The 16723-nt window shown below is 28.9% G+C and overlaps 1 protein-coding gene across 8 annotated transcripts in view; it reads left to right on the forward strand.

The window, feature by feature from the left end:
- LOC100169415 (nuclear factor 1 X-type) overlaps positions 1–16723 on the forward strand; it is a 155536-nt gene continuing 138813 nt past the window's right edge. For 2 of the 8 annotated variants that reach the window (XM_008184510.2, XM_016804113.1), the window contains exon 1: positions 1–105. In XM_008184510.2, coding sequence (XP_008182732.1) covers positions 103–105 — 3 coding nt within the window. In that variant the 5' untranslated portion in view covers positions 1–102. Of the gene's footprint in view, positions 106–543; positions 1084–10907; positions 11437–16723 lie in introns of those variants that run through there. The other 6 variants (XM_008184506.3, XM_008184509.3, XM_008184511.3 and 3 more) reach the window with 4 other exon arrangements.

Here is a 16723-nt window from a genome sequence, read left to right on the forward strand (position 1 = left end):
TACGAATATCACCGCATTGGAACTCAGCTGTCGTCGTCGTTATGAGCGACACGTGACTGGGCTCACGATTACTGCCGCTTAAACTCGGAAAGCCTAAACACCATGGTAAGTATTTTCAACGACGATTGATGACAAAATATTATGTATATTTTGATAATCAACTGTATTTGTGTGGTTGTGATTTTCGGGTCATAATAATTATATGCATTGACTAATATACTACAGGTACCTTGGTATAACAGTAGTGCTGGTAACTAATATATATATATATATATTATTACGTTATTGTCATACAGCGTAATGTACCGTACGTCGTACCTAAAATGACGCGGGAAAGAAAAACCAAAGTGAAACTCCCGAGGGTGGTAGAGGGGAGGATGGTGGTGTCCGTGGTTGCGTCGTATCTCGTTCGCGCTTGCGGGAGGAGAGAGGCGTTGGCGTGAGGCGCACGTGCGCGCTCCCCAAAGGGGGGTGGCGGACGGGGGGGCGAGGGCCGGCGCACGCGCTGCCGCACGCTCCTCCCCGACGACGGTGTCCGCCCATCGGTGGTCCGGCCGCGTGGTGCTCGGCCGCCGCGTGCGGTGCTTTACGTATCACTCACCGCATCTGCTCCGTGCCGCCGTCGCAGCGAGTCGTTCGCCGCCCGCACACATACCGTCGTCGTCGTCGTCGTCCGTGTGGTATACGCGCCGCCGATCCGCGTGAATTTTATTATTCCGATTAATTTTTTTTTCCCCGATGTCTGTTTGTTTATACCGATCAAACGACGACAAATACTATCGTGAAACGACATATTAATTAATACAATATTCGGGTGCAATGTAAAAAAATATTCTATCCGGTTTCGGTCCTATGACTATACATATTGTATATATATTTATATTTTGTTGTTGTATTGCATAATACACACGGAGGAACAATTTACGCGGAATAATAAGAAAACGTAAACAAAAACTTTTTATTTATTTAAATCCGTCTTCGCGTTTTGGACACATCGCGATTATGTTCATACCGGACTCACTGCGCAACTACATGATAGAACCGGACGTGTCCAACTATCTGCAAGCACCTTCGTCCAGTCAGGTGTGTGTTTAATATAATATGTTTATATAATATATGCATCACACTTTATTATTATGGTTTTATATAAATGTAAATATTTTATACGATTTTATATAATAGTTTTGAAGTAAACCTACCTAGTACCTACCTTAGTAATAAGTTCGATGTGATCGAATTTAAATACATCGTATTATATAGGTATATTTAGTGTTTGAATATGCGTACCCATAAGTATTTCTCTTGATCCACTGTAGTAATATAAAGTAATACCTTCGTCCTTCATAGTACCTATACCCGGAACGCTCGAATTTCTATGATCCGGTCTTCCGCGTCAATTCCAATAATTTGTTGCCCTAAATATTTGTTCGGAGAAATTGAACTGCCGTACCGTATATATGTAAAGGGCGAGACAATATTTTTAACTGCATAGCACAACAATTGCGTATTGACATTGGCGCAGGTGTGCTTTTTGGCCGATGTCCCGTACGCATTTTGTTGTATAAGTATATATATATACGCTGATTGAACTTACCCAGGCTGTTAGCGAAATCGGTATTTTATCAAACGACAGTTGTTGATAGGTCGCACCGAAATAAAAATGTGTCATTAAAAATAATAAACATTTAATGGCGGTATACTCTTTAAGTGTAGCTAGTGAGTTCAACATCTGTGCGAACTTTTTTCTTCATACAAATCACAGATTCTTTAATATATATAATATTTATGGTTATGAAAACATTAAATTCGTTTATATATATATATATATATTATTCGTTGTGACTAAAGGAAAATATTTACCACTGAAACGTAAAAAAGTATACCTAATACAATTAATACTTTTCACATTTACACCTACATATTTTTGTATTTTTATGTATCTAACCTGCTCATTGTACCTAATTATTAATATGTTCATAAGACTATGTTAAGACATTTATAATTTATATATATAATATATTAACATGACAGAAAGTCATTTAGATGCTTTCCATAATTTGCTATATATAGGAATTTGAGGCCAGCATTAATTCTTTACAGTTAATAGAACCACCAACTTAAAAAAAAAATACCGGAGAAAAATAAATTTTATAACACCAAAACTGGCCGGAGCGTTAGATAGATGTCAATTAAGTATTCGAGATTCTGTATATTATGTTCTTCAGGCTAATTGAGAAGCTTTAAATTGTAATATAGACTACGTAATAAATCGAAAAACTTTCCCCAATTGTAAAAAAAGTACACTTCAACAACAACATAATGTATAATTAAAATTATTGTGCCTATATTTTTTATTTTATCAATTTTACCCAATATTGTAATTTTTTTTTATTATTATTATTAAAAATATTTTTAATTACAATCTATACAACATTTCTGTACAATAAGTAATTTTGATATAAGATATTTACATAGTGAGACTGACAGATAAGGGAGGTCACTCAGTAGTTCTGCCTGAGTATTATATAGAACCTACAGTAAAATAATAAAATGTAAATAATATATTTGTGGAAGAATTGTGAATTTTATGATTAAAGCTTATGCATCTTGAAAATAAATAGAATTATCAAAAAATGTTAAATTATAAAATATATGGGAAATTGAATTTACTTGAAAAAACATATTATGAAAAAATACGATTTTCATAACGGTTTACGAAATATTTACGGAAATACCAAAAATGTCTATAATTATTTAAAAATGTATTAAGCTCAAACTTCAACTTCAAGTCGGCACGGGTTAATTTTATTTGATTGACCTAAAATTTCTTGGAGTTCATTTTTATATGTATACACACCGATTTAGGGGGTGAGACCAATAATATTTTGAAATTGAAAATTAAGGAACATCCTAATAAAGGTATAATTAAGGTATGCATTGCAGGTATAATATGTTTCGTATATATAATAGGAATTATACGATCGTAAGAGCCAAATGGTATTCTTATATATTTATCTAAGACACAATTTAATTTTTCAACATTCTTATAATTTATTGAAAATCAATAGGCAGGTACCTATATATTATATTATATCAATACAACATAATTGAGTTATAAAATCGCTGTTAAAAACACAGTAAATATAATAAAATATAGGTACTTATCTATATATACTGTGTTTTGTACCTAGTCTTATTATATGATGATGTATAGTAATATTTTGTTTACACAGTAAATACTTAAAGCTTTTACTAACACTTCGGCATTTATTTCATGGTAATGTTAAGAACTTACTTATATTCATAAATTATAATAATTATAAAAAAAATCATAAATAACTATTTTGTAGAGAAAGTATATTATTATTTAAATATTATTTTGAAATATACCTATATATTATGCCGGTTTGCCCACATGAACATATTATATTAATATGTTATATACCGCGTATAGATAATATAGGTTCAGTCGTTTAGATATGCCTTTATAAGTAGGTATAGGTACCAGATTTTTTTTATTAAATAAACGATACCTATATTTATGTTATTTTAATGTATTGATTAAAATATCTACCTACCAAAAACATTTACATTTCTACATTTTTTACTTATACCATTGGATATATATTTTGTTACGAGTTATACTATACAAAAACAATTTGTATATGAAACTCTATATTATATAGGTTTTTACTTTTATATTGGAGACTTTATATTGGAAAATTGAACTTTTAATGTATCCATGTATGATTTATAATTAATATAGGTAATTATATTATATCCAAATAGATAGGTTACCTCCAAATAGATACCTCCCTTAAGTATTGCACACATTATACTTAATATATTTAATAAAATAATAACATTTACCTGGTAATGCATATAATAAAGTATATGCAAATGTTTTATAATAACTAATAAGGGAAAATAAATTTCTAAATTAAACATTTTATGCGGTTTTGTTTTTGACTGCTGTTTTGACAGAATAAATTTAATTTTCTTTAAAAGTATCTTGTGAGTTGTGACTTGTGAATGCAATACTTAAGTGATAATAACCTTGAAAATGGTTAATTTCTGAAACTTATAGTGGTTATAAACCTAATATATAGTACATACACATTATACATTATAATAATAGTTGATTAAAAAGTTCTGAGGATCTTCAGTAGTTCTATCTGTTTACGTTAGTGTTATTAATTAAATTAGACAAATATTGTTAATGAAAAGAAAATTTACAATATTTTCCATTGTAAAACTATTAAATTTATCTTTGTTTTATTACAACTGTATTTTCAAAATTATTGTACAAAAATCAGATTAGATAGTTAGATTTATGATGGATTTTAAATTCAAAATTGTTTTATAATAATTAATTTTAGTTTTAACAATAAATACCTACTGTACCTATAATATTTTATATTATAATAATGTGCGTACGTATGCGTGTGTGTTTATATTTACTTATATTATGTGCATTCAATAATTATATTACACCGACAAGACATTATTAATAGAACCTCTTGGGGTCCTCGACAACGACAACGACAACGTCGCAGTGATTTCCCCGGTAAAATTTATATATATGACACACACATACACAACACATACACACACATCACATATCTACTATAATACTAAAATAATAAATTAATATGATAGTATTATAGCTACTGTATAGTAGGTAACTGGTACCTACTACATAGTACCTACTATAATAGTTGTTGCTATACTGATGCAATATATACATTTTAAATGTATCATAATATTATATACGTTTTCCACTTGCAGCATATCAACGGGTGTTTTGTAATGTGAAAATAATAATTAAAATTTTGATAAAATGTAGCTGTTTGAATTTTCCTCGGTGGGGGGGGGTCTCTTCGCATCGGTAAAGGGGAAGTCCAGTGGCGGAGCCTTTTCTTGCGCACGCCCGTTGAGCATGTCAAAAGGACCACCCGCGTATACGATTCGTGTCCGGAAAAATAATTTTACCACCTCTGCGATTTTATTATGTATACCACCCCCAAGGCCTATATAGGTTACGTATGTCCCCCAGCAGAATTGCTATACCCCTCTTATTGCAATAGTAACCTGTTGTAAAGTTTAAAGACTGAATTATGTTGAACGTGTGGTAGGTATGATATGATTTTATTGAACAATACCTATACTTACTCTTTGAAATTACTAGTGTATGTAACTTTTTATTTGTTTCTTTAACATCACGTTTGGTGGCGTGGTGTGATACTTTTGCATGGTGCAACACATAATTGTTAAATATTTTGCAGTATAGTTTGCACAAACTATAAGATGTGCTATAGCCTATACTATTATATATTATATTATATAGGTTTAATACTATTGGTTCTAAAACCATTTTTACATTTGTGTTACGTTTTACATTTTACGCACACTATAAAAATACACGCAGTTAATTATTTTGTACGTATATAATATTAAGTAGGTTTATGGTCTATCACAGTTATTTCTTTCAAAGTATATCATCATATATTTTTAAATCCAATGCATTTTTGTTTAGAAAATAGAAAGACTTACTCAGATAAATTTTTTTTAAGTGGGTTATTATTATATAAATAAATATAAATAAAATCAGACTAGAATTTATTTATAGTTTAATAGTTTTACTTAAAATTTATAATATATACCCACTTAAATCACTTATAAGTTATAACTACACTTAACATTTAATATTGACATTTTTTAATTTCTAAATATTTCACATATTATAGATAAATAAATTAATAACCTATACCTAACCTATACCTATTTAGTTATATCTAAAATTCCAAAATTTAATACGGATAGTGAGCAACAATTTACACTTCACTAAATTATGTAATTTGAATTTATCTACTTATTACTTAAATTAGTTTATAAATTATCAATAATCAGATAACAATTTAATTTTTGTAATAAATTAACTGAAGCATTTATTTCAAGTTAAACAATTTTAAGAATATCTTGCGATATCTCGAAACTATAATATACATATTGGTTTAAATATCAATACCTAAATAGATTTATTTACAAATGGTGACAGCAGAGGATTGGTGATATAGTAGGCAATAACAGTTATCAGAGAGTGATCTCTGATACTGATATCCATTTGTTAAGTTTCAGAACTCCGTAGGTATATACCGGTAGTACCTATCGTTACTATTGGTGGTTTTGTAGTACTTGTTTAATAAATAATACAATTGAGTCTTACAAATCTGTGGATACTGACAGATTAAACACACTTGTGAGCTGTAGTAAACATTTAAAATTTAAATAACATTGATTTTCGTTTTTATGTATGATTTTAAGTATTATATTAATGTTTTGTTGTGCACTCATCAGATGGTCTATATGTACTTATAACTGTATTAATGTTATTATTGATATTATTGTTTTAGAGTATCGTAATATGTATTAATTTAAGAAATTATTGTATAAACCATTTAGAATATTAAAGAAATCTCTCTGCAAGGCACTGACTTTTGAGGCTGCAATATAATATATCAATGCATTATAAAATATAAATATATGCCTGTATATAACTGTAAAACCCACAATAAAACGTAAACACATGAGTCATAAATACACATAATACTTTTACGAATAACTGATCTAAATATAATTATGTTTGATATAAATGTATTATTGCAGCATTGAACAATTATATAATATAACTAGTTAAGATGTCGGCGCAATATTTGTTTTCTCTCTCAGTCCCACGCGCAATACCTATGGATAAAACGCTTTTATCTAAAATCGTTCTTTTTTATGAATTTTGAGTAATCTTAGAATAAAATCACCTATTACAAAAATTATAGAGGATAATATTTTTGAGGGTACGACATATCGGTTTTATATTTTATTGTTATTCGATTTTGTATTCTACTTTCAAAATAAAAAAAATTTTTAATTTAAATGATATTTGAATTATTTTGAGATATTATTTAAACAAATCGGTATTTCATACCCTCAACAATATTATTCTCTATCGTTTTTGTAATGGGTGATTTTACTTTAAGATTACTCAAAAACGCGTAAATGTGTTTTGCTTGTGTTGCACATGGGCCAGAGAGAGAAAACGAACAGTGCGCTGACATCCTCTTAAAGTGTAATTGTATTTTGTGATTCCTGACCACAAGCTTTTTAACTAGCACTGATAACTAGCACTTTGACTGGACAGTGGACATATTTCAGATATTGCTCTGTTACACTACAATTTTTTCCACTCAATATAGCTATACCTATATAAGAACTTGATTCATGCTAAATTATTTCTATAAATATCCGATAATTTTTAATTTATTTTCTTGTTGAATTATATAATTATCACAACCAAATAATTTTTTTTATAATTTAATATTTTTATATGAAAATAAATTACTTGATAATACGAAAGGGGTTAGCTGAACGCTGTTTTCCCTCAATAATTTCTACAACGTCACCAAGTAAATTCATAATATGATTATTGACATAGGATGAAAATACATTTAAAAAACCAGTTTCCAATGTCATTAAATATGAAAAAATTTACATTATTAATTACAGGATTGAAATATTTAAAATTTTTTATGAACGTAATATTATGTTTTTACTTTTTTATTATAAACTTGGATTCACACGCTATTACAGTTTCACCTAAAATAAGTAATAACCATATTATATAAATACTTTGATAAAGAATAAATGTTAAATATAATAATACGGTTTATGGTGAGCTGTATATGTAGCTTTGAATTCAGTCTTCTTATATCCAGTATTTAGCGATTTCATTTTATATACCTGCATTGGACATTATTATATTATATAATATTGACTCAATTTTTTAATTTATCACTTTAATAAAGCAGCAGTAATAGATCATATCAGCAAACAATGTTTTATTGGATTATCATTATAATTGATGTGCATCGTATATTCGAATATATGTAGCCACATAGGTACAAATTGTAGATACTATTATGTTTTGCATTTTAAAAATGATTGGTATACAATAGTTCAGAATATAATATAAGTAAATGTTTTTAGGATAGGAAGGTAGACATACTATATACAAATTATTAAAACTTAAAACTTAAAGTGCCTACTTAAACAGAGATAGAAATCAAAAATAAAATGTGCATTGTAAGTTATATATATACAGCTCATTAATTCGTTTTTAAATTGCTTCTGTAATACGTAATTATATGCATTTATTTGTATAATACATCTACTATACCCATTAATAAACTTTAATAACTAATACTCTTTAAAATCAAACGGCATATAAATATATAATATTATTATTATAGTCTGAATTTTTTGTTACAATATTATTTTCGGCATATAGTACCTATTAAGAAAATAGTAGGTATAATAATTAAAAACTATTGTAAGTGAGTAGTGCCATTCATGACAATAGGTATCTAATATACATAATGTGTACCTATTATGTAAGCATAATATATATAGGTACCTACCTATATATAATATATATTATGCTTTATAAATTATACATTTATACATATTTTAAATACATACACAAAGACAAAATACATTATAGTTTGTAGGTATAAGTACTTACTGAATTAGAATTTGTAATATACGAGTACCTATACCTATATTATTAACTATAGGTACCTACCTATTCAATGTTTTGAAAATGTATAGATAAGGTATAAGTGTAAAGCAGCTCGATTTATACACTATAAATATTGTCGATCAATATTCGACATTGAAAATATCAAAACCGTTTAGATGTTTGTTGACAGGTTTTTAATACTGATATCAATGATATTGAATATTGATCGTGTATTGACTGCTTACTACGATAGTATATCATGTGCATACCCAGGGGGGAGGGTGGCAAAGGGGTGTTCGCCCTCCCCCATAAACATTTTTGATGTATAAAATTACTCTCATTGTCAACATAATAATAATGATCAACATTTTAATTTTCCGTTATATATCTATACCTAAGTATAAAAACTAATCACCACAACGGTAATAATTATTATCTATGTATAACCATTACTGTTTAGATAAAGATAATAAGTAATAGGTAACTTAATTAACTAATTATGTTGCATACTGGGATCGGCATAGTCACGATGTAGAGAAGATATCTTCTAGGTATCGGTGTATACCACAGCTTAAGGGTCCCAGTGCCAGTTTTTCAAATTTTCCACAATTCTATAAAATTTGAAAATTAAATTTTACATTTTAGTTGCCACCTAAATTCCACTAATCAATTCCACTATTCCACTAATCTACTACCCGATACCTATTTAGGGGGAGGTTGATAGGGTGTATTACATCGAAAAAAATGACTTTACGGGAATAACTCTTAAGCTTTGTAGAATTGTCGGATTTTTATGACTATTTTTTTATCTGAAAGAAGAAGACTTCCTATACAGCCCGCATCAATCTCTGATTTAGTGTTTTATTTCAAATAATTGTATTAAAAAATTTGTAAAAAAATGTTTTTTATCTTGTATTTTTTAAGACATATTATAAGTTAGAGAATAAAATATTGAAAAACAGAGATGGGCTGTAGAATATTTCCCTCTAGCAATTAAAAAAAAAAATATGAAATTTGGTTAATTTTACAAGGCGATATCTTTATTCCCGCAGAGTGTATTTTGAGGACAAAATGGCATCGGCACCGGGCGCCTTAAGATAGATCCTATCTTAATCCGTGGTATATACATATCTGCGTGATAACGTGATTGTTTGTACTATATACAATTGTTCTTAATTATATTAACAAGACTAAAAATTAAACATTAAAGGTACATTAAAGGAATTTATGAAACAATACTTTGTTACGTAAACTTATTTGTAATGAAGTCAGTAAAATTGACATAAGTTTGCCCAAACTATTGAAAAATACGCATTATTGAATTAAAAAATAGATTCGCCCTTATCTAGGGGCGCCCTTAACTACTAAATATATTAACTGTAGCGACAGTCCTAGGACTAATAATAGGTGCCGCGTACAGTATCGTACTTATGATTATCAAATTCAAAATTTTAATTATGATATTTCTATCATAAATCATCAAATGTAATACTTATAATATATAGAACGATAATCGTATTAGTGTAATGATGTAATGTCTAATAGTCCTCCGCTGCTAACTGATAAAATGATAAGTATACCCAATCCGTGTAAATAAACTTGAAAGTTTTTATAAAAAAATTGTTCATGTATAGGTAATAAATAATACTATAAAAAAAAAATTGTATACACGAAATTCATTGGACACATTGTCGAAAAAATCACGTTCGCCGGCAGAACTGGCGCGGTGGCCGTTAGCTACTGGTGTTATAGTACCTGTTCGACGTGCCGCCGGTAAACGTATACACCGGTCGGGCTCGCGCGAGATCGTCCGTCATCGTCTCACCCGTCACCGCGTCACCACACGTCATTGTCACCGACGACGACGACGACGACGACGCCGCCGCTGCCGCTTCGGTCGTAGCCGCAGCCGCCGTCGCGTAACCGCCTCCGGACGTTTATCGCACGCTCGACATGATTGGCCGACGGACGGACACGGGGGCGTGGCTTGGAACGTGATTGATTTTTTTTCTCTCTATTTTTCGCGTCCTTCTCGCTCCGTTGCACTCGCACACACGTACTACATAGCCCGGCGATTCGCCTTTTCCGCGTCTTTTTTCTTCTTATTATTTTTTCTCTCATTATCATCGTCATATTATTATTTTCTTTATTATTATTATTATTATTACTTATAACTATTTTTTCTCTTTCCACACGCACACGCATATAGATAATAATAATATAGTCTTCTCTGTCCGGCCATATCGCGCGTGTGTGTGTGTGTGTGTGTGCGAGTGTGGTTATTAACATCTCATGTTTTATTATTATACCGCAGTAGTGCGTCGGGTATGTGGTAGGTAGGTATACCTAACCTTATATTATTATACGTTCTACAATATTTATGCCGGCAGCCGTTATATACAATAATATATTACGATTTGTATACTCGTTGAGGCGCGGGCGCGCGCACGCGTGTTTGGTGTTGATGTGTCGCGGGCGAGTTATTTTCGTACGGGCGCGCGAAACTCATCGCCGATAGAATATAATACAGAAAAAATTGCATTATTAAATTGTCATTACTCATTATATTTAATGTCATCGCGTTCCTTACTTACTGCGTACTACCGTTTCGATATTTCCTTTTAAGTTATATTATTGTGCTGTGTAGGTATAGGTACGTTGTAAAAATTACTATCCGAATTTTCGATGTAATGTCTATTTATTAACGCGAAACGATTCAGCCGATATTTTGAGATCCGTATGATTGTTTATACCTCATACTTATCAAAATTAAAAATATGTATCAGTGTGGTACATATCCGCCTGCACTCGGATATCATCACCAATCGTCCAGCTGGCCGTCGCAGTGTTACTCACAACACAAGGTAAATGAATAATAATGATAATATAAAAACAACTTTAACGTTTATTTTTACATATACCTACCTATGTATACTTACCTACTTAAATAATATTGTTGTGTCAGTACGAGATTCTTAAGTAGGTGCACCCTAATATCAGTGTACTCTCACCTATATAATTAGGGCCAGAATTTATATGCAATAAAATATAATTTTTATATATAATTATAAAAAAATATAATACTCTCTTTCACATATATTATATACTTAATTTATAAAATATTATATCCTGAAGAGAACTTATAGGTACGGGGGTTTTCATAAAAAAATGTAAGTATGTTAGGTAGGTACATAAAAATTAAAAACATAGTTATTTATAATATACTATATTTTATAAGTACTTAGGTACCTACTACCAACCTACACTACTCACACAGTAATATATAGGTTGATACATACATGATACACGCTGGTGTGCATTTCATAATTTTAAACTATAATAGGTAGGTATACATAAAATACTATGTTTATATTAACCGTTCAAAAAATAAACTGTCCAACACGATCTAAGTGTAAATAAATCTTAGCGATGCTTCAATATAGTATATAATATAGTGTATCATAGTATAATCATATAATATATAATAATTAAAATGTAGGTACCTACTAGTACAACTGTAGGTACTATACTAAAATATAGACTATATGTATAGTACTGTGAATTTCTGTAGTATGTAAAATATACGCTCAATTAGAACTCTATAGATAACTGTGTAGTTATAATAACATCGGCCGCCATAAAGGCCTGGGAATCAATGTGTTAAAAATTGATTTTATAGCCGTAGCTGTAGACATTTTAATTTAAGTAAAACAAAGAAAAGAAAAAGCAAGCTAGATTATATTATTAAAATATAATATTATACTCGATATCATATATTATTATTGTAATCATATAACATAGGTACTACCTAACTTTTTACTTGTTATTGACGGTACCAGCTACCTATTATTTATACAATTTAATTTTTGTTTTTAACAAATATTAGGTACAATGCTATAGGTAACCTACCTACAACAGAATTATTTTGTTTATGCTTGTTGTGCAAGTGCTTAATTCAAAATAATACATAATTACATTTTCCAACATTTAAAATTGTTATAACTTATAACTTATAATGTAAAAGTAGATAAAAATTCTGTTCAATTAAAACTACATAAGGTAAATCTATAACAAAAAGTTTGGTCCATGCCATATAGTTTTTCACCATACCTCACTTTATATTATAATGTGATAACATATTAGAAATACGTCTATAAAAAATGTTAAAACAGTTAAAATCAAAAAATTACCAGACTATACCTTCCTTAATAAAAACGCCCGCGGACTATCAAATCTTATTTACAGTAGGTAAATACTTTTTTTTTTTAAATTATTTAGTCCTCAAATTAAGGTTTGCGCACCGGTCCCAAAATGTGTAGTTGTGGTCAGGTTAGTTAGGGTACTAATATAGTTATTGATTATTGTTCTATGACGTTGTACATAACTATAACTAGTATATAGGTACCTACTCGGGTACCTATAATATAATACTTTAGAAACATCATCTAATAATTTGATCAATCAATTAAAAATACATTTTTCCGTCATAAGTATATTATTTAAATAGGTTAGAATATAAATTTGTGTATAGTAATACTTATAGTATAAATGTAAGTTTCTCCAAGATAAAATCAATAAGCTTTAAAATAGGTTTTTGTGTTTATTGAATTAAACATTAAATAAGTATTCCCGATTTATTTTGTGGATACATTTTAATTCAAAGTAATATATTAATATAATAATATGAAAATAATAACATTTTTTTTATTATTATTTAAAGATTGATTCATAAAAAATCAATACATGTTAAATATAGCCATTTAGGTATAATAAATACAAACTAATATATTATAAATACGTGTGAATAGATGATACAATTATAATAATAAAAAGATAGATATTGCCAGATACCTAAGTATATCAAAGAATTAAATACAATACATAAATATTTATAATTCATAAATTCCCGTATGAGATCGAATTCTTTGACGTTTTCATTATTGGTGTGTTATCTGTTAATATAATTTTATTGTTTCCTCTTTTCATTCACGATAATCGTGTGAATTATAATTAGCTACGTTATATTATAGACAGCAGGAAGCTCTATTAGTCATGAGAATATTGAAGTTCTAGAATATTTTAATAATCACCTATATGTTCAATGCTCATTCAGTTCATTGTGTTCTTTAGTAGGTATAACCGTGCCCGGCCATATTCGTAAAATACAATTATATCTTTTTTAATTTAAATATTATCATTGAAAAAATATCATATATTAAATATACCTTCACTTAAAATAATATTTAACAAAATATACGTAATATCAATAAATCATAAAATATAATGCGTAACTTTAATATATTTAACAACTAGGTACTTTGGTATCAATTAAAATAAAAATGTGCATTTACTGGATATCAGTATTTTTTTACCAACAACATTTTTATAAATTATTAAAAACCATATAACAATAATAATATTATAAATATACGTGACACAATATAGTTTATTATATTATACAAATGTATAATACTTTTTATGAGATTATGAGATGATGATATAGGTACTGTATTGCTGGTTGGTTTTCCTTGTAAAAAACTTTATCGTTATGTAATTTACGTTTACAACGTAGACTCTACATAATATATTTTACACGATATTATGCTAACAAAAATTTGGGTTTTTGGCAAAAGCTGTAAATGAACCATAGACGTTCACAGTAGACGATGATTTTGGCATAAAAATTGTGTGGGTTAAGGTTAAGGTCGAAAAATCGGGTTTAAATTGGAAAATAAATTTCACTTTGAGTTTCTTTTCATTCGTTGATGATGCAGTTTTGTTTTTTTTAATGGGAACCCATTCCTCAAATATAGTACACAGCTGTAATATACAACATGCAGGAAGTTAAAAAATATCCGGTTCAGCCACGTGTTTCTCTCGTAAATCGAGTGACACACACCGCGTTTTCAATGGTCTTGTGTGTAACAGACCCTCCACGATATGACCTTGACCCGGAATAGTGGGTTCGCAAAGTACTATATGTACGCAGTTGATTGGAACGGTTTCAAAAACGGAAAAAAAGGGGTCGGATAGTATACCTACACGGCTACACGCGCCTGAAATGCATAGTGGTCGAAAACTAGGGCGGGTGGTGGTCTCAAATTATATATTGACATATATGACATGTAATGAAACTTAAGCTAAATTAGTCCACATCATAGACCACATATCACATTATAATTTTGAAAATAAATCATTAGCATTGTGTATTGTTTGTGAAGGAAAAATGTTTTAAGTGCTTTTATAAATAATGTGGTTATAGATACGGAATATTTTTTATTTTAAAACAAGTTTCAATGCATCATGCTGGTTGAAATTGTTAAAAGCTTATTGGGTATAAAAAATGTATTTATGTTGTATGTTTATTGTTAATATAAGACAATTAATGCATTATGTACGTAATTTAATTGTATAATTCTATGGCCGCTGTTTAAAAAGTCTGTTAGTATTGTTTTATAATACAATAATTGATAAATGCATTTAAACTTAAAATTTCAATCATACGAATATATTATATACATTTATAATAGGCGTTTTGTTTTTTTTTTTAACGAACATTTATAACATAGAAATATAATTAGGTTATACGCGTAGTATATAAACATTACGCATATTGCGTATATACTTCAAACTGCCACTTATACCTACAGATTAATCTGTGATATATGATATATTTTGTAAACGCAATAAAGATTTTTTATCAAACTGTACCTATTTGAGAATGTTTTCTTAGACTTAAATACTTTTGCCGATATCAGAGGTGGGTACCATGCATTCATTTAATGTTGAGATTTTTTTGTAGATTTTTGTTTAATACACTAAAACTAATTTTGATTCTGTTATTATTGTAATAATTCACATGCACGACTGTAAGGTCATCGTGCATCTTAAGATGATTAAATTTATTAATTATTTCTCACGACTGTAATAAAAATGTGCAAAATATTTGAACAAACATCTGTTATATATTATTAATTAAGCTATATGTAACAGGAATGTTTTAAATAAGAAAAACCAGTTTAATGATCAGAATATAAATTGATATAAATTGTTGAAACTTTTTTGTAGTAATTTTTTCAATTAATTGATCATATTGTTAAGGTTAACAAAATACCATTACATATTATGATTCTGCCTATTTCGTATATTATAGTCATTAGTCATTCCATATAAACCTAATATAATATAATGTAACTCAGTTATATAATATGTATAACCTATTTATGACTTTATATATAATAATGTGTTCACACTTCACATAGTAAGTGGTTTCCACAATGTCTTTTATTCCCACACTGCAGTTTTTGATAGGTACCTATCAACATTGTTCATAAGACATGTTTGGTTAAGTATATATTGTGTTAGATTTTATTAGGTTTATATTATATTAAGTAAATAAATTTTACTTCTAAGTTTTAACAGCGAGATTATTTTACTAAAAATAAGGTTACCATTTACCAATTATATATTACATATTTTTACATTATTTAAACACAACGATAAATGTTATAATTTAAAAAATAAAGTTTGCTGGCTTAACAAACAATAGCCTATATTTTCATTTTGAGGGCTGTGATTGTTACGTATAATTATTGAAGATTTACAATAGTGTTATTCATAAATTGAATTTATTGAAAGAAAAAAATCGAGTAGGTCGGTGATGAAAATAAACGTGTCCCAGTAAATTAAATTGCCACCTACAAGAATTGTGCATATGAGCAGTCCGGAAAAAATTAATTTATTTTATCATTGTGCGTAATAATATTCTATGGTTATAAATTTATAATAATGGAATACGCCTGGACAATAGAATTGCATTTTGTGGCCGTCATTGATATACATGACCAGGCGCACAATATTCTGCAATTCTGGCAGTTCGTGGGCGAATTTATAATCATATTATAATATTTTTTCTACTATATTTATCAAAAATTAAATCTACACATTTCTCCTATACAAGTAGTAATTCAAATACAAATGTCCGCAAAGCAATTTTCGTCGTGTCCGGTTCGGCTATTCGGTTACCGAGTTGGAAAAATAAAATAAAATAAGTACCAGACTAAGCGGAATTGTTAAATAAAAAAAAGGCGGAGAAGTTCCACTCGAATTGTAGAGCTATAATAAAATTTACGATCTGGCAAAATTTCAAAA

This window comes from Acyrthosiphon pisum, chromosome X, assembly GCF_005508785.2.
Source record: "Acyrthosiphon pisum isolate AL4f chromosome X, pea_aphid_22Mar2018_4r6ur, whole genome shotgun sequence".
Lineage (NCBI taxonomy): Eukaryota > Metazoa > Arthropoda > Insecta > Hemiptera > Aphididae > Acyrthosiphon > Acyrthosiphon pisum.